General features: G+C 40.8%; 1 protein-coding gene across 2 annotated transcripts in view; it reads right to left on the bottom strand.

Moving 5' to 3' along the window:
• Window positions 1-26,609, bottom strand: part of GIPC2 (GIPC PDZ domain containing family member 2) — an 83,577-nt gene extending 56,968 nt beyond the window's left edge. Inside the window, exon 1 of one of the 2 annotated variants that reach the window (XM_059375213.1) lies at window positions 26,018-26,609. In XM_059375213.1, coding sequence (XP_059231196.1) covers window positions 26,018-26,257 — 240 coding nt within the window. In that variant the 5' untranslated portion in view covers window positions 26,258-26,609. The remainder of the gene's footprint in view (window positions 1-26,017) is intronic. The other variant, XM_059375212.1, reaches the window with a different exon arrangement.
• Between the last annotated feature and the right edge of the window lie 286 nt (window positions 26,610-26,895).

Below are 26,895 nucleotides of genomic sequence, written 5' to 3'. Positions count from 1 at the left end.
ACTAATGTAAACATAAATTCAGCTTTGAATTTAAAACAAAGGCAGAAACTATATATTTTGTGTTCTATATAGAGCCAAATAGTACCATTTATCTAATAAACCACCCACTTCCTAAAAGGAGTTAAAATAGATTGCAAAAAGGAGCTATTTGTAATTGGACTTTAAAAATCAAATATTAGATGATCAGTAAATATCAAAATACTAACACATTGTTTGATTTGATTTACTGTAAGTTTAAAATTATTTCTTCCAGATAATTTTGAAACTGACTAGTTACATTTGTTTCTTTGTACTATAAATAGGCATTTAAAATCTCAAACTTATTATTTTCCCAGCATAACATATGTACTAAATTTCTAAGATTTGTTTTTAAAATATACTTGATTTTATATATATAGTGCCCCTACCTTCACCTCGTCAATGGCTATAGTCATCTAGAAACAAGTTCCAGCATTTGCAAAAGATAAAATTGGCAACAAGACAGATATTTAGAAACCTGATACTGTATGCTCTATTTAGACCTTCATGAGGATATTGTACAAAGCCCTGCCTCGAACTGTGTAGAACTTTCTATAAATGATTCACTTCTAAATTAGCTGCCCTGGGTCAGCAGTGGCAAGTCCTAAATAAAAGGTGAATCATCCTTTGTACTCTTCTTCTTCTTAGCCAGCAAAATAATAGCACAAAAATAATTTTATCCAAAAAAAGAAAAGCAGATTTATATTTGTTAATCTACCAAATGATTTCCCACAGTAACCAAAAGAACATTTTCTTTTGCTAATGAAAGCTAACCGAAGCAACTATGTGACCAAAAGAGTCAAAAATCTCAAAGCAATTCTTGAAACATAAGTTTAAAAGGATAAGGAGAGGTTTTAGTCTTGCCTTTGTGGACATTACAGAAATACTAAACTGAGTAAGATAAATCAAATGTGTATGGCTATATATATCATCCTTTTCCACAATATTCTTCCAGACAGAACTTTATCCTAGTCTATTAATGCTGCAAGGTTACGTGCCAATTTTAAAGACATCATAAATCACTGCTATTCCCCTGGTCAGGTGCTGTCTCAAATTTTCCAACTTCCTAAACCTACTTATCTTCTTAAAAGCCTCCTCTTATTTGACACATGAAATGGAAAAGAACGTAAAAAGACAAAGAGTATAACAAGGAGACATTTTATATCTAAGAACAATGTAGTAAGGTGGCTTGTAAAATATTATAAATTACATTAATAAAGAGATTTATGGTTAAGCTTTCCAGTTTACCAAATACAAAACGTAATTTATAAAAGATGGCCATTATATCTCAAAAGGAACCCTAATCAAAATTTTAAGATGTGTTTGGCAGAAAGCTCATGTAACACTATGTTCATATTAACCCAGGCAGCAGACTTACAACCCTTACAATGAAATGGCTACAAGCATGTTATATTTAAAAAACCCCTAAATAGGGGTATCTATGTGGCTCAGTCATTAGGCATCTGCCTCAGGCTCAGGTAATGATCCCAGGGTCCTGGGATTGAGCCTGCATCGGGCTCCCTGCTCAGCGGGAAACCGGCTTCTCCCTCACCCACTTTCCCTGCTTGTGTTCCCTCTCTCACTATGCCACTCTCTATCAAATAAATAAGTTAAATCTTTTTAATTAGTTAATTTAAATAAATATACATATACAAACATACCACCTAAATGGGGATGCCTGGTTGGTTCAGTCAGTAGAGCAAGCAACTCTCAGTCTCAGGGCTATGAGTTTGAGCCCTATGTTGAGTGCAGCTTACTTTAAAAAAGTACTAAAAGGGGCACCTGGGTGGCTCAGTGGGTTAAGCCTCTGCCTTCGGTTCAGGTCATGATCTCAGGGTCCTGGGATCGAGCACCGCATCAGGCTCTCTGCTCAGTGGGGAGCCTGCTTCCCCCTCTCTCTCTGCCTTTCTGCCTACTTGTGGTCTATGTCTGTCAAATAAATAAATAAAATCTTAAAAAAAAAAATTACTAAAATAGAAGACACCCATATAAATCATGGGAAACTGGAAAGCAGCATGGTGAGCCAAGGAGGTGTCAAGTGGGAGGGACAAGGGAAGGTGGTCTATTCCCTACTATTTCCTAGGACAGAAATTCTGAAAGAGATGAAGAAAAGGCTTATATAAAAAGTGGGCCATTTGAAAAACTATAAACATCTTGAGAGAGACTGAAACTGATTTTTATTCCAAAGTAGGACACCTAGAAAGACAGGAAATTGTACAAGGTGATAGGGTGAAAGGTGACAGAAGAAAATGTACTACAGGGTTCCCTAGATGAGAAGTAACAAAGGATTGGGGGAAGACAAATCCAATGACCACCTCAGACACTTAAATTGTTCATTAGCAAGTTGGAGACACATGGGGGCGGGGGGAACAGAACAAAACAAAAGAAAAACCTCTACGGGTAGGGTCAGTGTGACACAAGTATGTACAGTCTTAACTTTAGAGGAACTGAGTATATGTGTGAGAGTGTGTTTGTGCATGCATGTGTACACATAGTGTGCATGAAGCTTCTTCTAGGTTCAGCTTGCTTAATCCTGAACCATCTCCCACCCAGGGAATGAGAGTCCCAAGAACAGAGACTGGGAAAAAGTGGAAAGGCATTGCCAAGAGTAGAATTATGTCACAGACTCAGAGACACTTAGGCACAACCCTGGCTGGAAAACTCTCCCCTGTGCTTGGATTAGTTTATGAGTAGTTCCTACTCCCCTGCTCTAAGCAGCTCCTTCCCACCCTCTGCTTGCCAACATTACTGCCATTCTGGCCTATAAAACTCCTGGGACTAGAGCAGGCAGAACAGTTTAAGAGGGGAGGAGAACCCAGCAGTGTCCAGAGGCTTCCCGAAGAAGCTGGCAAGCTACCACAGGGTTCTCTCCTCGACTCCCAGGAATGTGTCACCCAGTCAGAGCCAGGACGAGGAGTACCAGCATCTCCCAGCTCCAGGCTTGCTGCTGACACTCTCGGCTTCTATTTTTATAACCACAGTATCCTCTCCCCACCCCCTCTCCGAATGCCTATAATTCAAAAACTTCCTTACTGCCTAGGAAACTGGCATGTTTATTGTTGGTGTTTAATTGGCAAATGTATGAAATGTTCTTACATTTTTCTTCTTTCTCCTTTTCTAGTAGTCAATTTGGTTACAATTAGGCAGACTGCAGGTCCCAGTTTACTACTATTGTCCCAGAGTAATTTTTTTTATTTTATAAGTAGGCTGCATGCCCAGTGTGAGGCTTGAACTCAAGACCCTATGATCAAGAGTCTCATGCTCTAGCAACTAAGCCAGCAAACCCCCACCACCACCCATCACAGTAATTCTTACTATCATCCCTGCCACCCTCTGAAGTGCCTGGATTTGGAATATAAATTTTTTGGCCATCTATTTATAATACATCTCCTATTATTAAGCTGATGAAATAAGCATATTCCCATTTCAGAATGGCATGAGTAAAGACAGCATGGAATAAAAGGAAAAAGATAAATTTGGATGTTGAAGAACAACAGTGGTAGAGTTCTTCCTCTATCCTTTAACATCTAAGTAATCTTTCCTAGAAGCTACTTGGAAGGAAAATATCAGCATCTAGGACTTGCACACAATTAAGATCCTAGCAGACTTGCATGTGTGGAGAGTTGAGCTCTATGTGTTCGGTGAGAGAAAAGGGTAAAATATAATTATATGCTGAGACAAATTCTGCTACAGGTATGCTCTATGCATAGGACATAAAGAAATACAGATATTATTAAAGAGTTATTTTTGGCACATGAGAAACATTGCCAGAGCAATCCTGAATTAACTGGTATATTTACTATTTCTCAAGTTTAACTGAGATCTTCAACTTTGTTGAAGTAATAAATGAACATCATTTATTATGTTTATACTAAGCTTTTAGAAGAAGCCCTCATCAGAAAGGTCCAGATTAGTTACTATAACACAGATTTCCACACTGAGATAACTTAGTTTGAGGATCATGTATAGGGATATACCTTTAGATGAGCCTTCCTTATCTGGGGGGATTTGGCCAAGGACAGGAGAATGAAAAAGTACAGAGCTAGGTGGAAGCAACATGGCAGAGGAGTAGGAGACAGAAATTTGGAAAGAACCCAAATACATGGAGACTAAACAGCCTCCTACTAAAGAATGAATGGGTCAGCCAGGAAATTAAAGAAGAATTGAAAAAATTCATGGAAACAAATGATAGTGAAAACACAACTGATCAAAATCTTTGGGACACAGCAAAGGCAGTCCTGAGAGGAAAGTATATAGCGATACAAGCCTTTCTCAAGAAACAAGAAAGGTGGGCGCCTGGGTGGCTCAGTGGATTAAGCCATTGCCTTCGGCTCAGGTCATGATCTCAGGGTCCTGGGATCGAGTCCTGCATCGGGCTCTCTGCTCAGCAGGGAGCCTGCTTCCCTCTCTCTCTCTCTCTCTGCCTGCCTCTCTGCCTACTTGTGATCTCTCTGTCAAATAAATAAATAAAATCTTTAAAAAAAAAAAAAAGAAAGAAGAAACAAGAAAGGTCTCAAGTACACAAACTAACCCTATACCTAACGGAGCTGGAGAAAGAACAGCAAATAAAGCCTAAACCCAGGAGGGGAAGAGAATCATAAAGATCAGAGCAGAAATCAATAGAATAGAAACCAAAAGAACAACAGAACAAATGAACAAAACTAGGAGCTGGTTCTTTGAAAGAATTAATAAAATTGATAAACCCCTAGACAGATTTATCAAAAAGAGAAAGGACCCAAACTAATAAAATCATGAATGAAAGAGAAGAGATCACAACTAACACCAAGGAAATACAAACAATTAGAAGAACATATTATGAGCAACTATATGCCAACAAATTTGACAATCTGGAAGAAATGGATGCATTCCTAGAGACATATAATCTACCAAAATTGAACCTGGAAGAAATAGAAAACCTGAAGAGACTCATAACCAGCAAGAAGATTGAAGCAGTCATCAAAAATCTCCCAACAGGGGCGCCTGGGTGGCTCAGTGGGTTAAGCTGCTGCCTTCGTCTCAGGTCATGATCTCAGGGTCCTGGGATCGAGTCCCACATCGGGCTCTCTGCTCAGCAGGGAGCCTGCTTCCTCCTCTCTCTCTCTGCCTGCCTCTCTGCCTACTTGTAATCTCTCTCTGTCAAACAAATAAATAAAATCTTTAAAAAAAAATCTCCCAACAAACAAGAGCCCAGGGCCAGACAGCTTACCAGGGGAATTCTACCAAACATTTAAAAAAGAATTAATACCTACTCTTCTGAAACTGTTCCAAAAAATAGAAATGGAAGGAAAACTTTCAAACTCATTTTATGAAGCCAGCATTACCTTGATCCCAAAACCAGAAAAAGACCTCACCAAAAAGAATTACCAATATCCCTGATGAACCCAGATGTGAAAATTCTCACCAAAATACTAGCCAATAGGATCCAGCAGTACATTAAAAGGATTATTCACCACGACCAAGTAGGATTTATTCCTGGGCTGCAAGCTTGGTTTAACATCCATAAATCAATCAATGTGATACAATACATTAATAAAATAAAGAACAAGAACCATATGATACTCTCAATAGATGCTGAAAAAGCATTTGACAAAGTACAGCATCTTTTCTTGATCGAAACTCTTCAAAATATAGGGATAAAGGGTACATACCTCAATATCATCAAAGCCATCTATGAAAAACCCATAGCGAATATCATTCTCAATGGGGAAAAACTGAGAGCTTTTCGCCTAAGGTCAGGAACACAGCAGGGATGCCCACAATCACCACTGCTATTCCACATAGTACTAGAAATCCTAGCCTCAGCAATCAGACAACAAAAAGAAATAAAAGGCATCCAAATTGGCAAAGAAGAAGTCAAACTCTCACTCTTTGCAGATGATGTGATGCTTTATGTGGAAAACCCAAAAGGCTCCATCTACTACAAAACTGCTAGAACTCATACAGGAATTCAGTAAAGTCTCAGGATATAAAATCAATGCACAGAAATCAGTTGTCTTTCTACACACCAACAGCAATCCTGTTTACAACTGCATCCAAAGCCATAAGATACCTAGGAATAAACCTAACCAAAGAGGCCAAGAATTTGTACTCAGAAAACTATAATGTACTCATGAAAGAAATTGAGGAAGACACAAAGAAATGGAAAAACGTTCCATACCCATGGAATGGAAGAACACATACTGTAAAAATGTCTATGCTATCAAAAGCAATCTACACATTTAAAGCAATCCCTATAAAAATACCATCAATGTTTTTCAAAGAAATGGAACAAATAATCCTCAAATTTATATGGAACCAGAAAAGACCTTGAATAGCCAGAGGAATGTTGAAAAGGAAAGCCAAAGTTGGTGGCATCACAATTCCAGACTTCGAGCTCTATTACAAAGCTGTCATCAAGAAAGTATGGTACTGGCACAAAAACAGACACATAGATCAATGGAACAGAAGAGAGAGCTCAGAAATGGACCCTCAACTCTATGCTCAACTAATCTTCAACAAAGCAGGAAAGAACGTCCAATGGAAAAAAGACAGCCTTTCCAACAAATGGTGTTGGGAAAAATTGGACATCCACATTCAGAAAATGAAACTGGACCATTTCTTTACACCACACACAAAAATAGACTGAAAATGGATGAAAGATCTCAATGTGAGGCAGCCATCTATCAAAATCCTTGAGAAGAACACAGAGCAGAAACCTCTTCGATCTCAGTTGCAGCAACTTCTTTCTAGAAACACCACCAAAGGCAAGGGAAGCAAGGGCAAAAATGAACTACTGGGACTTCATCAAGATCAAAAGCTTTTGCACAGCAAAGTAAATAGTCAATGAAACCAAAAGACAATTGACAGAATGGAAGAAGATACTTGCAAATGACATATCAGATGAAGGACTTGTATCCAAAATCTATAAATAACTTATCAAACTCAACACCCAAAGAACAAATAATCCAAACAAACAAACAAACAAACAATCCAATCAAGAAATGGGCAGAAAACATGAACAGATATTTCTGCAAAGAAGACATCCAGATGGCCAACAGACACATGAAAAAGTGCTCAGCATCACTCGGCATCAGGGAAATACAAATCAAAACCACAATGAGATACCACCTCACACCAGTCAGAATGGCTAAAATTAACAAGTCAGGAAATGACAGATGTTGCTGAGGATGCAGAGAAAGGGGAACTTCCTGCACTGTTGGTGGGAATGCAAGCTGGTGCAACCACTCTGGAAAACAGCATGGAGGTTCCTCAAAGAGTTGAAAATAGAGCTACCCTATGACCCAGCAATCGCACTACTGGGTATTTATCCTAAAGATACAAATGTAGTGATCTGAAGGGGCATGTGTATCAGAAAGTTTATAGCAGCAATGTCCAAAATAGCCAAACTATGGAAAGAACCTAGATGTCCATCAACAGATGAATGGAAAAAGAAGATGTAGTACATATACACAATGGAATACTACACAGCCATCAAAAGAAATGAAATCTAGCCATTTGCAACGAAGTGGATGGAACTAGAGGGTATTATGCTAAGCAAAATAAGTAAATCAGAGAAAGACAATTATATGATCTCTCTGATATGAGTAATTTGAGAGGCAGGGCAGGGGGGTTAGTGGGTAGGGAAGGAAAAAATGAAACAAGACAGGATCAGGAGGGATAAAAACCATAAGAGATTCTTAATCTCAGGAAACAAACTGAGGGTTGCTGGGGGTGGGGGGGTAGGGAGAGGCTGGTTGGGTTATGGACATTGGGGAGGGTATGTGCTATGGTGAGTGCTGTGAAATGTGGAAACCTAATGATTCACAGACCTGTACCCCTGGGGCAAATAGTACGTTATATGTTAATAAAAATATTTCTTTTAATGTATAGGTCTAGAAGAGAAAAATTTAAAAATTAAAAATAGTATCCAAAGAGTTGTAAAAAAAAAAAATGTATCTTGTTTAAGGAAAAGAAGATACCTAACCTGCTATTTCATTCAACTGTTACAACAAATCACAAAAAGCAAGTATTATTTTGCCAGTGACATTTTTTTGCCAGGTACATTTTGCCAGAGAGAAAATTTAGGCTAGAAGGTGGCATCTCCAAGAGTCAAACCCAGGGCACACCACACCACCCTGAAGCCCACCCCCCACTGTATGGTCCTGAAAGCTTTTCTATCATGCCACCTTGACTTCCTGTCTCTCAAAGGATGCCATGAACCCTTCAAAAAGCCACAGCAACATATGTTGCTTTGAGATATAAAAGCCTAGGGGCACCTGGGTGGCTCAGTGGGTTAAAGTCTCTGCCTTCGGCTCAGGTCATGGTCCTGGAGTCCTGGGATCAAGCCCACATAGAGCTCTCTGCGGGGAGCCTGCTTCCTTTCCTCTCTCTCTGCTGCCTCTCTGCCTGCTTGTGATCTGTCTGTCAAATAAATAAATAAATAAATAATCTTAAAAAAAAAAAAATAAGATATAAAAGCCTAAAATGTCACAAATCTAAGAAACCACTCTCCACTCTACATAATTACAACCCTATAAGATTAATCCTAAAACTGAATATATAAAACCAACAGGTCTTTCTGCTGGTTTTTCCCTTCTTTCTTTCCCACTTTTTTCGCCTTTAGCACCTAACTTCACACGTAAAGCAAGTACTTTATCTCAAGCAACTGGTTATAAAGCAATGTTGCTGGTGGGAACGGGGGATTTTGGCCCCTAATGAAACAATCTGAAATTTTGTGGAGGCCTTTTTGGTTGCTAAAATGATTGTGTGACCCTGCTGGCATCTGGGAGACAGGGGCTGATGTAGGGATACTGTATGAACTCTAACACAGACGCCCAGCTCAGTTAAGAACTGTTTGGCATTCCACGTGATTTTTATTTATTTATTTTTTTTTTTTTTAAAGATTATTTATTTATTTATTTATTTGTCAGAGAGAGAGAGAGAGAGCGAGCACAGGCAGACAGAGTGGAAGGCAGAGTCAGAGGGAGAAGCAGGCTCCCTGCGGAGCAAGGAGCCCGATGTGGGACTCGATCCCAGGACGCTGGGATCATGACCTGAGCCGAAGGCAGCTGCTTAACCAACTGAGCCACCCAGGCGTCCCATCCACGTGATTTTTAAATGTCCTCCAGACATTCACTTTGGGGAGAGGAATACAAACAAAGATTTATTTAAGCCTAAACCTAGGTGTGTTACAGCTGAAGTATTTTTGGTTATCACTTTCCTGGACTATAATTAACATGTAAATCAAGGAAAAGACTTAACCTGTTTGTGCTAAAATTTACCAAGCACGGTTTATCATTTTAGAAAACCAAGGCACTCACAACAATGCTATTCACATAACGTTTTATGTTAAAAATTCAAATATCATTCTATTCCCATTGTTACATTACAGTAATTCTACAAACATCAACAAATATCATTTACCCCTTATTTCTTTACACATTATATAAAGAAAGTCAAAACATTCAGTTGAATATTGTCTTATTCTTTAAATCCAAACTTATTCACTACAAGTAGATACAAGCACCTAACTGCCCCATTAGGTCTTCTATGGTAGTTTTGCCCATACTGAAATCCATATTTGTTTCTAATATTAGAGTTAAGGGGCACCAGGGTGGCTCATTTGGTTAAGCATCTGATTCTTGATTTTGGCTCACTCAGGTCATGATCTCGGGGTCATGAGACCAAACCCTGCATGGGGCTCCACACTTGGTGGGGAGTCTGCTGGAGAGTCTCTCTCTCCCCCTCTGCCCCTCCCCATCCCCTACAGGCATGTGTGCATGCTCACTCTAAAAATAAATATTATATTTAATATAATTTTTTCAATTATGTGTATAGGTTGGTAAAATTTTATTTCAGAGTAATAAAAAGGGTGTTACTTCAAGTCCAACAAGGTTAAGAACCACCATATAAAAGGAAAAGGTATGGGCTTTGGGGCCAGACAAACCTAAGATCAAAGACATCCCTTTAGACTGCATGACTTGAATAGTTTACTTTTGCTCTGAGCTCCAGTTGCCTCATCTACGGATTGTAGCCATCTCTAAGGCTTTGGATAGGAACTGTCATTTCCCATAGGATGGCATGGGTTAAGTTTTGATATTCAACAAAAATTCCCTTCTCAGTTCAAGATATATTTCCCTTTCCCCCACACACCTCCACATAAAGACAGGAAAATTAAGACAGGAATGGGGAAGTATAAAGAAAACAGAAGAAAGTAACAGGAATCATGACCAGCCCCTAATACCCAGCCACACCCAGAACAAACTGTTAGTACCAAATGTGAGAAGCCACAAGAAGTTAAATTAAGATTCTGGCCCTGGGTCATCAAGGACATAGTGTTAATGCCAATCACAGAAACTACTACTATATTAATGCAGTATGTGGATATGTGAGTTGTCTCAAGAATAGAAACAATTATCATTTCCTCAGCCTTGTTACTGTATATCCCTTTAAGGCCTTGTAAATTTAACACTACATTTTAAGAATCTGTGACTTTTATAGATGGAGATGATCTACAAGATTATCCTGGATTTTAGCCATTAAAAAAAAAAAAAAGAGTTGAGGGGTACACAGCTGTCTCAGCCTGTAGAGCAAGTGATTCAATCTTGGGGGTCATGAGTTCAAGCCCCATGATGGAGGTAGAGTTTACTTAATAAAATGAAAACAGTAGTAGTAGTTAAAAGAGAGAGAAACAGTTAAAACTGTTCTCTACATGTTCTTTATTTCCAGGGAATTTTTTTTTTAATAGAATAACAAAAACACTTTTTAAATGCTTGAGTTCTTGAGTCTCTTAACCACCACTTATGGATGGCCATAGATTTCTAAAAACAAATATTCTATCATTGATAAGGTCTAAGATCCCTTCTGGCCTTTCACTTATCTCTAGTAGCCACAAGACCTCTTTGCTATTAGTCATGCCCAGCATGAAGCCTACTATAAATCAATCAATCAATAAATAAATAGTAATTCTATTATTTGGGGGCATGTGGGTGGCTCAGTCAGTCAAGTGTCAGACTTTTGATTTCAGTTCAGGCCATTATCTCAGGGTTGTGAGATCCAGGCTTGCACTGTACATGGAGCCTGCTCAAGATTCTCTCTCTTCCCCTCCCCTACTCACATGGGTGTGCCCAAGGGCACTCTTGCTCTCAAAAATAAATAAAAGTCAAAGGAAAGGCTTATACTCACAGATATGCATGTACTTTCACACATACACACACAAATTCATAGAGTATTTTTCTGTAAAGATAGTCAAGAAAGTGTCCACAACAGATGCTTCTGGGGAAGAAGACTACGGAATGGTGGCTCTGGGTGACCCACTTCCCCTCCCTGCCCCTGCCTTATCTTTATCACGTGCATCTATTATTTTTCAAGTAAACAAAAAAATCTTTAAAAAAATAAAGTCCGTTTTTAAAGTAGTTTCTACACCCAATGTGGGACTCAAACCCACAACCGCAAGATAAAGAGTTGCATGCTCCACTGACTGAGCCAGTCAGGCACCTGTAAAAACTGGTTTTAAATAACAGTATTTACTATGTAGCTCCCCTGTGGACTTCTGCTAGTAGATTCAGTGAAAGAATGAAACAAAATTAAAAGAGACCACTTCCCTTTGGTCAAATATTATGGATACTCTTAACTGAGAGCCAACATGTAGAGTTAGGAAAAGGAGGACCTAAGAGGTAGGGTGTGATTAATAACACTAAGAGGAAGGCAAGACTAGACACACTGTATTAGAAATAAATGGTACAAATTGATCATAACTATCCTGCTTATATCCAAACAGTCTGAGGCAACTACAAAAGAACTTGTGTGATGTCACCATCCCAAATTTCCAAGCAATATATTTGAGGCCACGAAACCAAAAAATATACCCTAAATTCTAAAATTTTAAGTTTATATTACTGCACCTTACTGAATCATATACATGGAATTCTATTTTCTGAAATGGAGTTCAAAACACTTCATTTTTTATTTATTTATCTAAAAGGGAGCACTATTAGTGTTTCTGTCTTGTGCTCTCTGTCCAGAACTTCTTTAACAAGAAGGAAATGGTCTCTAAATGGTCATTTAAATACACCAGTGTCTCTTCAATTTCTAGGATTTCTATAGTGCAACCACTTGCAAAGCAGACAGAACTTTTGCTGTTTTGTTTAGAATTTTAAAAATGTAAAGAAAGAAAGAAAGAAAAAGCCTCTTGCTTGAAGTCTTGCTTATTGTTTCATTACGACACTTTGCTATATAGTTACAGTTTTGCATTTGTGGAATCAAAATGACATGCTAGGTATATACATTAAGCAGTAAATATACAATGACTCAATACTCTGAGGCTTTACCATAACTTTCTCAGCCACATTCCAGCTCCCCTTTCTTTGATCTCCGCCTACCTTATCCCCATCTGTAATATTTGGTGTCTCTGGCAACATTCTTCATTCTCTGCCTTGCATTATCAGCATATGTATACTTGTCTTAGTTGACCTTGTTACCACCACACCTGTACATTGTTAGCTCCAGGAAATGGCACTTAGTAACCTTTGTGTGTATTTTAATACTTTGTACATAAAGAGAACACTCTTATTATGTTTAGTTAGCCAGCATATAGCACATCCTTAGTTTTTGATGTAGTGCTCAGTGACTCATTAGTTGCATTTAACACCCAGTGCTCATCACAACACATGCCCCCCTTAATATCCCATATTCCCACCTGCTCCCTTCTGTAACCCTCAGTCTGTTTCCCAGAGCACAGAGTTTCTCATGGTTTGTCTCCCTCTCTGATTTCTTCCCATTTTTTCCTCCCTTACCCTGTGGTCTTCTGTGCTATTCTTTATGTTCCACATATGAGTGAAAACATATGATAATTGTGTTTCTCTGCTTATTTCACTTAGCATAATCCCCTCCAGTTTCACCCATGTCAATGCAAATCATGAGTATTCATCCTTTCTGATGGGCTGAATAATATTCCACTGTATATATGAACTACATCTTTATTCATCTATGAAAGGACATCTCGACCCCTTCAGCAGTTTGGCTATTGTGGACATTGCTGCTATAAACATTGGGGTGCATGTGCCCCTCTTTTCACATCTGTATCTTTGGGGTAAATCTTTTTGAGTACACAAGCTCTGGAGAAACATTCAAGCTGAAAAGCACTTTGGATCTCCTCATTTAACCCAATGGTTCCCAAACACGTATCTACCAATAATACATCACAGGTCAGCTGCCCAGGGATATCAGGGAACCGCAAAAATCATAATATTCAGGTCCTAGCCCAAATTTATAGAAGTGGAGCCTAGAAACCAGGGTTCTTTTAAAAAGGTTGCCAGGTGATTCTGGGATGCAACCAGGTTTAGGAATCACTGGTCTAGTCTACCCAGTCCATATTACATATGAAGAAACTATAGCCCAATGAGATGGAAGACTTGCCCAACGTTGAATCGCAAAGTGAACAGAACAGCAAAAAGATCAGCAGAGGACAATGATGAAATGGAAACTATCTGGCCAAGTTCTTCAGAATGAAATAAAAGATAAGCATTAACTAGATCATCATCAGAGAACCTTTCTATCACTGAACATAACAACTGACAAATAGCTTTTTTAAAACATAGGTAAGGTTTTTTTTTAAATATGTACCTTAGAATATTGGCCTAAGGGATATTGTGCAGGTAAAAGAAAAGGGGGGGGTTCCACAGTCAAATAAATGTAAGGAATGAAAAACACCAAACTTTTTAAATATTTAGTGGACTTCTTAGGGCCTTCAACATAAAATTACGAGTCTACAAGATAACATTTCCCAGTTCTGCAAAAGCTAAGGCTCTGTAAAATAATTTTTAAGAGATTAGTATTCCTTGGAACACATTTTAGAAAATTATAGCTCAACCAAAACCTAGATAAGTTTCTTATCTTTGAACTGAACACAACTGGAGAAAAGCCTTTATGTTCCAAGGTCAAACACAATACTGGACTCATAGTAAGTGCTCAGGTAGATGGACTCCTTCAGCAAATATTGGTTAAAAGTAATCAGGCATGTGTTGTTTAGTTGGTAAAGAAGTTAAAAAGTTGGAATACAATGAAACCCCACTCAACTCCATAATTATAAAAGCATCTGATATATACCTGCCATTGATCTGTATGTTCACAAAAATTATTTCATTTATACCTTACAATCTTTTATGGTGACTCCTATCAACACTATTTTACAGGGGAGGAACGGAAACAGAGCAACCAGTAATTTGCCCAAAGTCTCACAGATAATAAGTGGCACTCCCAAACACTGAGCTATATGGGCATTCAATGCTTCTAGACAAGGGAGAGTTTAAGAGTACAAGCACAGAGGAGTGAAGAGTAGCCACCTCACAGAGGGTTGTCCAGAAAAAAGTATACACATGCTTATATTTTCATCCTCCTTAGCAAAGCTTCTAGGTCCCCTTTTTTTTAAAATGCAAGAAATACGGATGTAAAAAAGAACCCTACTTTGTAAGAACTCGGAGAATAGGCCAACAAATGCCCAAATACTCAGTCTGGCTGGTATTGGTCATGGACTCAAGAGGTATCCATCTCATAGGCAGGAGGACTGGACTATCAACTCCATAAGGGTAGGGATTATGACCTGCTTTTGTTCACTGATATATATCAAGATCTGGAGGAGTGACTGGCAAAGTCAATAATCAAAAAACCTTCTAATCAGGGCGCCTGGGTGGCTCAGTGGGTTAAGCCGCTGCCTTCGGCTCAGGTCATGATCTCAGGGTCCTGGGATCGAGTCCCGCATCGGGCTCTCTGCTCAGCAGGGAGCCTGCTTCCTCCTCTCTCTCTCTGCCTGCCTCTCTGCCTACTTGTAACCTCTGTCAAATAAATAAATAAAAATCTTTAAAAAAAAAAAAAGACCATCAAATTTAAAAAAAAAAAAGCCTTCTAATCAAACTGAACAGTCCTAATATGTATATCTTCTATTTTAAAACTATTATACTCTCTTGCTATAAATTCATAACATATACAAATGAGGGAAATATGCATTTTTATATGAGAAACACCTCTCATTAAAGGGCATCAACCAAAGTACTCGGTTCTCTATACAATAGCAGGAAGAATACCTCCCCAGAGGTTTCTTTTGAAGAATTAAAATCCTTGCTAGCATTCCAATGTGGGAAGGAATCCATCTGGCTCTGCCAAGTGCACTGCTAGCAAGATTTATCTGAGATAAAGGGCACCCAAATAGTTCTAGCCATATATTCAAACGATTGTAGAAAGACACCATTGCTTCACTGTACAAACAACAGAAACAGAACATAGAAGCGGCTTTTCAAAATAGACTAGATTCTATTCCAGGAGGAATATTGAGGCCATCCGCAAAGATAAAAATTTATTTATTTTCCCTATGGGTTTCATTAATTTAACCAGTAAAAATTTTAACTATGTTTTTTATATGGTGGTCTCATGGTTTGGGGTGGGGGACTGGGAATCAAACATTATCTGCTTAAGTCCTAAGATACAACTATCAATTTATAAGAAACAAAATGACCAGATGAGAAGCTATACCACAGGGCACAATCAGCAAAATACAAGCTGAAAAATTACACAGAATAAATTATTTGGCTTCTTCAACAAATACATTGGAAGGGGAAAGTAGAGAATGAAAGGAACCATACATTTAAAATAGACTCACACGACATTTAAAAGCAGCCAAAATTAGATTATGGTGTTTAGGAAAGCACATTTAGGGGATAAAACTTTTTTTAAGGGATAATTACCACAAGTCAGGATAGTGATTACTTGTTGGGGACAGATAGGAGGAGGTATTTAGAAGGTTCTGGGTTGGCTGGCAAGGACTATCTTCTGACATGAGTGTGGTTACAAAGATGTTCAACTTATCCATGAAGTTGTACATTTGTTTTATATGCCTTTATCTACCTGTTCTATATTTAATAAAAATTTAAATGAAGATTTAAAAAAATATTGTCAAGGGGCGCCTGGATGGCTCAGTGGGTTAAAGCCTCTGCCTCTGGCTCAGGTCATGATCCCAGGGTCCTGGGATTGAGCCCCACATTGGGCTCTCTGCTCAGCAGGGAGCCTGCTTCCTCCTCTCTCTCTGCCTGCCTCTCTGCCGACTTGTGCTGTCTGTCAAACAAATAAATAAAATCTTTAAAAATATATATATTTCACAGCACTCACCAAATCACATACCCTCCCCAATGTCCATAATCCCACCCCCTTCTCCCAAACCCCCTCCCCCCGGCAACCCTCAGTTTGTTTTGTGAGATTAAGAGTCACTTATGGTTTGTCTCCCTCCCAATCCCATCTTGTTTCATTTATTCTTCTTCTACCCACTTAAGCCTCCATGTTGTATCACCACTTCCTCATATCAGGGAGATCATATGATAGTTGTCTTTCTCTGCTTGACTTATTTCGCTAAGCATGTGAAGTGTGTAAACCTGGTGATTCACAGACCTGTACCCCTGGGGATAAAAATATATGTTTATAAAAAATAAAAAATTTAAAAAATATATATATATATATATATTGTCAAGTGCTGATAACTGTTGAAGCTGGACACCTGGGAGGTATCGCATTCTTTTCTTTTGCATGTATTTAAGTTTCTCCATAATAAAAATTTAAAAATGAAAAAAAAATTTACTTCATACATACTAGTACCTGCCTAGAGCAGCTCTCACCTTACAGAAAAGACAGACAGTAAGTCAACAGTTATCATTCAGTTTATAAGAGTTATGGAAGCTCAGAGGAGAGACAAGAAACCTTGACTGGGGGGGGTGCAGATGGGGGCAGACGCGTTTGGGGGGAGCTTGAGGTAGCAACTCCTGAGTATAAGTAAAAGTCCTTTAATTAAACAAGGAGGTTCTTAGACTGAAGTGGTTCTAATACCTCAGTAGCCTATGTAAACAAACCAAAATCTAAGCCTCTAAATGCCTCTGGGTTAAGAATTAAAAAACCTAGAGACAACCAATTACAGTAATGCAAACATTAGTTTCCACATCTCCTCTACAAAAACTCTGCCCCTAGTTCCTGTCTGTGGAACACTTCTAATCACTTCTGGTTTGGCACTGCTCAATTCCTATAGATTTTGCTCAAGTAAACCCTTAAGATTTTTAATATACCTCAGTTCATCTTTTAATGCAGTTAATAGGGAAGGAGAAGGGGAAAGATACCCAGGTACCCAGAAAAACAATGCATAAATATCAAGGGAGGAGGGATTGGCATGGTGGGGGGATCCCTGGCTGGCTCAGCTGGGAACATTCCTGATCTTCCAACTCTTGATCTTGGAGTTGTGAGTTCGAGCTGGGTGTAAAGCTTAATTAAAAAAATAAAATGCACTAAAAAAGACAGAGGGAACTGAAAATAGTTTGATAGTCTGGACAGGCCATGGAAGAGATCTACCATTCCCCTAATTAAAGTAGTCTTCGGAATACCTGTCATGCCCACAATCCTCTCCAGCGTGACTCCTTAAGTACCGCTCACCCGCTTTTGTTCCACATGCCTTACAGGCTGGACCAGAGATGAGCCCCTGATCCACAGGCTCACCAGGTCCTGTCCTACCTTTTCTGTACACAAACTTGCCAACACAGAGACTCACTGTCAGGGAGTCTGAATTTGAGATACAATGGGGCACAGAAAGTAGAGCAGTAACAAAACAAAGACACAGATGAGACAACAGGACATAAAAGGAGCAAAATCAAAAGGATAAGAGGCATTCATCAGTCAAGAAGAGATGTGGGGGGAGAGGGAGAGAGAAAGAGAAGCTGAAATGGAAGGTGAAGGACAAACAGACTTGCTCTTGGTTCTTCAAAGTCTAAAGCTACTGCTTTCACCTGGACAGCATGAATGATCCTACAGTTGTGCATGGAAAGGGACTACCCACCTACAGAAGCTGTCCTGAGCTTCTTTGCCTCCCTATACATCCTGATACAAACACATACATACAAATTGCCTAAGGTAATCTGAGTGTTCCATCTCTTACAATCTGCAAGAGCCTTCCATGTCCACTCAGAATGGGAGTGGTGGGAGGGACTGAAAGAAGGCAGAGGCTAGCTATCAGCCTCTGACATAGCACGCTAGGAGTGGTTGGCCTCTGCCCAGGGTTTCAGACTTTACTCTAGGATTGTTCACATGCTAACTTCAGGGGATTTCCAGCAAAAGTCAACAGTTTTATTCATTTCTTATCTTCCTGATAGCAATGAGGTCTACAAGGCAGCTGCTTAGACTCTCCCACTTCTCAAAATAAGTTAGTGATTTTTGTTTCCAGTTTTTAATCTAAAAATGAAGCTTTAAAAAAAAAGAAAACTGATGCCCATGAGGGATAGCAAACATAATGATCGTAATATTAGAATTCGTCAGATGGTACTTTACAATTCCAGAAAATACTATCATTTTCAACTTACAAACATTTGTAAGACAAACATAGCAAATGAATGGCAAATTGTATTTCTACTTTATATAAACAGAAGTCAGTGATCATTCCACCGCTGAAAAACATTTGAGTTCTTTTCATTGCTTACAGAACAAAATCTATACAGCTTCAAGGATGTTTATAGTCTCACCATCTCCATCTTCAGCTCCTACTGTATCCACCATTCAGCCATTTATTTATCAGACTTCCATGGGGCAGCTAAACCATCTAGCTACTGTAAAGACAGGACTTAAGAAAAGAAAAGAAAAAGTCCAAGCCCTCCCTCCCCCAACCATCCTGGGATAGAGAAGAGAGGAATAAATAAATTCAACTCAGTGTGCTAATGCTAGGCTAAAATCATGCAACAGTGGATATTATAACTAATATAGACTGAGAGATTCACAAGGAAGGCTTCTTGGAAGAGGTGGCAGTTAAGACTGGAAAGGTGAATAGGAGCTACCAGAAATGAGAAGGCTTAGTCAGTTAAACAACCAACTCAATCTCAAGTCTTGAACTCGGGGTCATGAGTTCAAGCCCACACCCAGCATGGAGCCTACTTTAAAAAAATGAGAACAGGATGAGAAAGGGCACAGAGAAAGAGGGAATGGTTAGAAAAGGAGATTGGAGGAGCAGGCACAGGACAGAACTCAAGAGGGAGGAATAGAAGACATTGTTTAGCTACTGGGGGTTATTTGTTAAGTTCTTTTGTCTGAATATTTGTGTTTCCCTCCAAAATCAAATGTTGAATCCCCACAGGTGACAGCATTATTAGGTAGGATCTTTGGAAGTTGCTTAAGCCGAAGGGAAGACCTTATGAATGGAATCAGTGCCTTACCAGAAGTTCCAGAGAGATTACCAGCCCCTCCCCACCATGTGGGGACACAGCAAGAAGGTGCCAACAATGAACCAGGAAAGGGCATTACCAGAAGGTGATCATGCACCAGGCTCTAGAAATGTTAGCAATAAATTTGTGTTGTTTAAAAGCTATCCAGACAGTGATTTTGTTATAGCAGCCAACAAGGAATAAGACCGGAAGTAATTGGGAGCTCTGAAGGTTTCTAATAGGTATGCTCAGACCATCAAAATATTAAAATAGAAGATGGGCTGGATCAGGAAAATCATATCAGTAATAATCCAACATTGTAATAATCCAACAATAACAACTGTCAACGCCCTCCAGCCAAGGATCACCAGGATTTCTCACCTCTAGTTTACTGTTCCTAGCATCAAGGGAGACAGCATGTCATGGAGAACCACAGAGGGGTCTAAGTAAGGGGATGCTAGAAAGGACTTGGGGGGGGGGGGCGGAGAAAGAAAGGATTTGGGAGTACGTGCAAGGAAACATGGGTTTGCCCCGGATAGGATAGCATCAGGAGGTGGGACAATTCTAGAACTATCTTAGTAAGGTGGGAGAAGTTATCAAAGCTAAATGCTAGGATTATGGAAGGAACAGCAGTGATTTTATCAGTCACCTGGTCTGGGGGAAAAGGGGTGCAAATCTGATCATTTTTGAGGTGTGAACAATATTCATGTTTTGGTTTCTGTCCAGACAGGATTCCAGAGTGATGTTTTTGGTTTCTGTTTTAAGATTTTTAAGTTTTATTTAGGTAATCTCAATGTGGGGCTCAGACTCACAGTCCTGAGATCAAGAGTCACATGCTCTTCAAACTGAGCCAGCCAGGCACCCCAAGATTTTCTTTTAAAGTGATCTTTACACACAACTTGGGGCTTGAACTTACAGCCTCAAGATCAAGAGTCACATGCTCTTCCAATTGAGCCAGCCAGGCACCCCCAGGGTAGTCTTACTTTTGACCTGCCCCATCAGTCACAGAGTGCTCTTATCTGATTTTGATGTTCTGTGATACCATTTATGCCCAAAAGGAGAACGCCAACTTCTACCTGTGAGTGTCAACCTGCTCCCAGATGGTCGGGGCTGCTTTTCTCACTCTTACACTCTTTTATTCAGTTCTGTTGGGCTTGTTTCACAGTTCTCATAGCTCAATGGTAAAAATTCACACTGGATTCCCAAATTCCTTCATTTGGTATGTTTGTTGTTGTTCCTGAGAGGGACCATATGCAAGTCAGTGAAGCTCATTTTGCTCTAGTCTTCCTGGATTTCGCATTTGTGAAGCAGAAAGGCATGGTTCCACTAGCCAGTTAACTGCATTGCTGGGAAATGATAAAGTCCACAGTGCAGTTCATGTTCTCCAGAAGTGCCACATAAGTACAGAATATTGACTTTCACAAGAGCTCAGTGCAGATGCCAGCAACTTGGAAACAAAAGGAAGCAGTTTCTGGGAACGTTTACAAGGCAGCTCCCCGTACACTATTTCAGCTAGGAAGCAATTCTGCTTATAAACGGAGTCTCCAACTTCATAATTTCTGCAATTTTTAGAGATACAAGAAATGCATAAAAATCTTCATTTCCATACTTTCTAGTCAGTGTCCATACTTCACCCTCTTACTCCCCATCCCTTCAAAGTACAAATGATGCTCCTCATTCCTACCACCATCAAAAGCTAGTCTTTCTTCACACAGCAGTCGGAAAAGTTAACATCTACAAAAGATATCATTATTGTGGGGCACCTGGGTGTCTCAGTAGGTTAAGTCTTTGCCTTCAGCTCAGGACATGATCTCAGGGTTCTGGGATAGAGCCCCGCATTCGGCTCCCTGCGCAGCGGGGAGCCTGCTTCTCCCTCTCTCTCTGCCTGCCTCTCTGCCTACTTGTGATCTCTGTCAAATAAATAAATAAAATCTTTAAAAAAAAAAAAAGATATCATTATTGTAACTGGTACTAAAGCTGCATACTGAAGCTACAGTTTTAACTACTGTGTGAAGATTTTTTTAATTCAATGAATACTTGAGCTCCAATCAAGTTTTAGGTAGAGTTCTAGGCCCTTTGGGGCTATATCAGTTAAAAAAAAAAAAAAAGACAAAATCCTTGCCTTTGTGGAGCTTATATTCTACTACATGGGAGAAGAAAAAGACAAATCAGTTACATATACATAGGATGTGAGTATGCTATGCAGGAAAATTAAGTGAGGAGGGGAATTTTAAATGGGATGATCAGTACCAGCCGGAGAAGGTGATATTCAAGTAGTCTTTTTTTTTCTTTTTTTTTTTCTTTAAAGATCCCCTTCACTTATTTGACAGAGAGAGATCACAAGTAGGCAGAGAGGCAGGCAGAGAAGCAGGGGAAGCAGGCTCCCCACTTAGCAGAGAGCCCGATGCGGGGCTCGATCCCAGGACCTGAGACCATGACCCGAGCCAAAGGCAGAGGCCCAAACCCACTGAGCCACCCAGGTGCCCCGATATTCAAGTAGTCTTAAAGAAGGAACTGCATTCTACAGGAAGAAGTTCTGGTAAAGACAACAGCCCCAAGGCTCCAGAGTTCAAGGAATGGCTAGGAGGCCAGATTGGCTGGAACAGGAAGAATAAGGGTATTAGAGAGGCAACATGGCCTATAGCCCATTGTAAGATTTTGGCTTTTGCTGTAAGTGAGACGGAGAGCTATTAGAGAGTTCTGATCAGATAGAAAAGATACAGGATAGGTCTCAGTGGAGACAGCAACTTGTGAGTTTTGCTAGAAAAAAGAGAAATAGCAGGAGATGGAGCAGGTGAAAAGGGAAGAGCTGTTTTGTTGAGAGAAATCACAGTATACCTTATTTATAAACTACTGTATATAAAGCTTGAAATTAAAAATCAGTTCTCAAAATTAAAATCTGATCTTCCCAAGAATACTGGGTTTTTTGGACTGCTTTATATAAAGAAAGCTTTATGTAAAGAAAGAAGAGGCTACATTTGCTTGAACCATTCAGTCAATGAACTAGTATTACAAGTATATGAATGAATACAACCAAGTCAAAGGAAATTTTAAGGATTTTATTTGTCAGAGAGAGTGAGCACACAAGCATGCACAAGCAGGGGGAGAGGCAGGATCCCCGACGAGCAAGGAGCCCAATGTGGGATTCCATCCCAGGGTCCTGGGATCATGACCTGAGCCAAAGTCAGACACTTAACCAACTGAGTCACCCAGGAATCCCAATAATTTCTTAAATCTTTAAAGACACTGAGCTTTCATACATGTGAGGTATTGAACTACAAAACTGATTTTCTTAAAAGCTTGTTTGAATGACTCTTTTCTACAGTCTTTCCACATAATAAAGAACTAAGAAAACATGTCATGGCACCATCTACTGTCAATCACAGTGGTCACATATTCAGAATGCCCCTTCAGTAAATGTTACCACTCAAGCTCAAAGAGTGTAATGCTCAATCCCCTTGTATAACCTGAATATTTTAAAAAATGGTATCAAACTTTTGTAAAAGTGTCCCTGCACTTACAGAAATTAAGCGCTCTTTTAACCAAGATTTACTTTGTTCTTTTTGCTGAATTGCTCATTTAGTGGTTTAGAAAAAAGTACGAGCTCAAAGGGATTTCTGCATAATTGGCCATCTGTTTCAACGTAATGATCACAGGCTGCACCCTGAAAGTAATTCAGAGCCTAGATTCAGTTTCCTTAGCTTCCTCCTCCTTCAGGGACCTTGAAATAGGTGAAATCTGCATTAGTTTCACAACAGCATTTTTTGAGGCAATATTTTTGTGGTGGGGTCTGAGGCTTTAATTGAAGAGACCCTTTGTTTTAAAAAAGTTTTCCTGGGTTTGTATTTGAAATTTGAATGCAGTTACCTAGAACCTAATAGCTGCAATGTAATGGACTTGGAACCAGGAAACCTGCATTCAAATTCTGACCCTGCCCCATACCTGCTCAGTGACTCTGGGCAAGCTTCTTAACTTCTCAGAGCCTCACTTAGCTTTATAAAGTGAAAAGAACCCCAGCCTCGGTGCTATGGTGAGGATGGAATGACCATGCTGCAGACTTACTTACATGCCTAGTACAGTCATGGGCACATTATGAACTCCCAGTATATCTGCCCCACCTGAAATCAGATCAGGCCAAGCCCTTCCCTTTTCCTCTCCCCCTTAGGAAAGAAGGTTCAATTCTATACAGAGCTATTTATAATCCTAAAGCCACTGCTCTAGAAAAAAGGCAGGAATTCTGAGCTAATACTCTACTGAAACTATTAAAGAGGGGAAATTTGTTTTGTTCCCACTGACAGCTCAAAAGTTTATAACATAATTCCCCTTGCTGGGGGAATGACACGAGAAATGGTTTTAATAAGTTACTTGTTTCAAAATGACTATTGAAATATTTAGGACATACTATACTATGATGACCAATACTTTATCTTGGATATGCTTAAATATTCTTTTTTTTATGCTTAAATATTCTTTTTTTTTTTAAAGATTTTATTTATTTATTTGACAGAGAGAGATCACAAGTAGGTAGAAAGGCAGGCAGAGAGAGAGAGGAGGAGGAAACAGGCTCCCTGCCGAGCAGAGAACCCGATGTGGGACTCGATCCCAGGACCCTGAGATCATGACCTGAGCCGAAGGCAGCGGCTTAACCCACTGAGCCACCCAGGCGCCCTGCTTAAATATTCTTAATCCAAATAGAAAACTTGTGTTAATGTTGGTTAAATGCATAAGTATACCAATACATATATTTGGAGTTATAAAAATATATGAACTTTGATATAGCAGGATTATATTATCTCGGAATTTTATCTCCTAATTCAGTGTGTTGGAAAGTGAAAACACTGAAAATGGTTGCCCTGCTATCCCAGAGACCACGGAGAACTTGGGAAGCAATACAGAAGAGAAGTTCATGGAATTTGGAGTCAGAAAACAAAAAACAAACACACCTGAGTTTAAACCCAGGTTCTGCTACTTACTATGTATAACTTTGAAAAGTTTGTGAACCTCAAAGCCTGTTTCCTCTCTGAAGCAGTGATATCGATAATATTTTTTTCCTGTATTAAGTGGATTGAATAAAGTCATGCACCTTGAACTAAGAATAATGAGGAGGGCTATTAACACGAAGCAACTAAATCTGGAGTCCCTGGTTATGAAAGAGACATTTAAAGTTGTCAGTTAAGTGTGTTAACAAGCTCACTTAGCTTAGAAAGCAGAATATTCAAGTTTAAATAACATTCCAGATTTTTTCTTGCTAATTATGTGACCTTGGCCAAGACCCAATTACTTTGTACCTCAGCTCCTCACTTAACTGTTAGGTATCGGTAATACTAGTTACAATTCGTTAAGCATGGACCATGCACCATGCAATCTCTTAAGTTTATTCATGAGCTCCAGTCTTTACAACCCTTCAAGGCAGACGTTCTCATTTGGGTTTTGTTTTTGTTGTTGTTGTTGTTTTTCAAGATTTTGTATTTCAAGATTAAGTAATCTCCACTCCCAATGTGGGGCTTGAACTCACCAACCAGAGATCAAGAGTCACAGGCTCTACCAACGGAGCCAGCCAGGCACCCCCCTTCTCATCTGTTTTATACATGGTTGAAAGTGAAGAAAGTTAAACTTGTTCAAGGCGACTCAGCCAGTAAGTAGTAGAACTTGGACTCACATCCAGGCTTAGGTGTCTCCAAATCCTGTCCTTTAGCTACCCAATGACCTACATGCACCTGCTTCTCCTAGAGAAAAGGACATTCATTCGTCCCATGAAAGTGCCTTGTGAACTGAAATGTCCTACAGGAGCGTGAAATACTGTTACTACTCCAGGTCAACACAAATCATTCACAAAATGGGTTTGTGATTTGCCCCTCAGTGCCGAGGAACCCTGAAAGAACAAAAGGTTACACTTCAAGCTCTCTCTCACCTCCTCCTCAGTTTTACTTGAGCAGACCTGATAAACAGCATTAAAGAACAGAAATCCAAGTGCAGCTCTGTGTCGTTCCAAGGCGGCTCTCTACACTCCCTGGAGTCCGGGGCAACACCCCATGCTTTTCCTCCAGTGTGGACAAAAGACTTCCTTGGGCTAGCTTCTCCTGCATCTGCAGTTCGCTGGGGTAAGCACAGAGCAGTCCCGAGAACATTTGCACACCAGTGATTTCCACATCGAACCGTAGCAAACTTCGGTTCCGGGCAAGCATGCAGTCAACCTAACTACGGCGAGGTTCAGCCTCTTTTAAAGGACAGGGTGTAAAATTTAGAGCCGCTTTCCCCTCGGACCGTGTCGTTAACTCATCCCATGGAGTGAGCTCTATTTCTCTTCCGTTATGCACCCTTGGTATAATCAAATTCTTGGGGATCCTACCAAAGGGGCTCTGGTGTTGGGCGCCAGACATCACACCTGAGGGGCTAAGGGGACCTCGGTGTGCTATCACCCAGCAGGCCCTTTTCTCTCCCTTCCTTAACCCGGGAGGTGCTACCCCCAGCAGAGGCAGGAAAGGGACGTCCAGGCGACGCGGAAGGGGTTACCTTGCCCAGTCAGCTCTCCACTCCGCGGAGGCGCTCCTGCCCGGAACGTCTAGGAACTCCGGGACAAGGGAAGCATACTCATTTGCATGGGAAGAAAAGTCGCCCGGCTTCCCAGAAGTCACGGGCCCAGGGAACGCAACTTTCCGCGGTCCCGGACTTACCTTTCAGCTCCTCACTTCGCCGGGGGCGCTGCAGGCAGACGCCGCGCCGCCCCTCCAGCCCCGGCCGGGTGAAGCCGGCGCGGCACGTGGGAGGGGCGGGGGGCGCGCGCGTCCGCCTGGGCGCCCAGCCCTTACCTCAGACGCCGAGATCCCGAACACTCCCGCGATCTTGGCGTAGAGCTCCTGGATGGAGGTGAAATTCTCCACTCGGCCGGTGGCGCTGCCGTGGGCCAGCTGCGTGTAGAAAACCAGCTTGCGTGTGGGAGGCGGGGGGTCCGGGAGGCCGCCGCCGCCCGCGCCCACCTGCTCGACCTTCACCAGCTGGGCGGCCTCCTTGGACTTGGCTTTCACCTTTCTCCGGAACCCCAGGGGCATCTTGCCTGGCCGAGGGCGGGGGCCCACCTGCACTGCCAACGGCGGCTGCCTCTCCCGCAGGATGTCGCGGACTTTGAGCTCGGGCCCCCGGGCTCCGCGCAGGTAAAAGCCGCCGCTGGGCCAATGGCAGAGGTGCTTCCGCCCGGCAGCGCCAGGTCCGGGCCCCCTCCGCCGCCCCGAGGAGGGGCACCTGGACAGCAGCGGCCACCTGCCCTCGCTCCAGGGAAACCTGCAAAGAGGAAAAGTTGGGCCCGTACCCGCATCTCATCTCCCCGGCTTCTCTCCTTGCCTTAAAAAAAAGAAGAAAAAAAAAAAAATGCTCTATTTCCGTGAAAGCCTCAAGATGCTGAAGCTACAGAACACGTCTTAGAATACAAACACGGTGGGCTTTCGGGGCTTTTCACGAATCACAAGGATGGGGCCACTGGGGATAGGAATTCAAGGAGAAGTCAACCTTCATCGGCCTTCTCCGCACCTCACACCCTGCATGGCGGAGTTGGAAGGGGAAGTTTTGAGATTGGTGCCAGAGGACCCCGCTCCTTTTTCCACAGAGAAAATTGAAGCCATTCTGTTCAATGTGTGAGCTCCCTCCTGTTCAGTGTGTGAGCTCCCTCAATTCCCCACCCCTGTGTGTAACT

This window comes from Mustela nigripes, chromosome 14, assembly GCF_022355385.1.
Source record: "Mustela nigripes isolate SB6536 chromosome 14, MUSNIG.SB6536, whole genome shotgun sequence".
NCBI classification, from domain to species: domain Eukaryota; kingdom Metazoa; phylum Chordata; class Mammalia; order Carnivora; family Mustelidae; genus Mustela; species Mustela nigripes.
The sequence above is the reverse complement of the archived record's forward strand: the minus strand, read 5'-3'. Positions and strand labels throughout refer to the sequence as shown.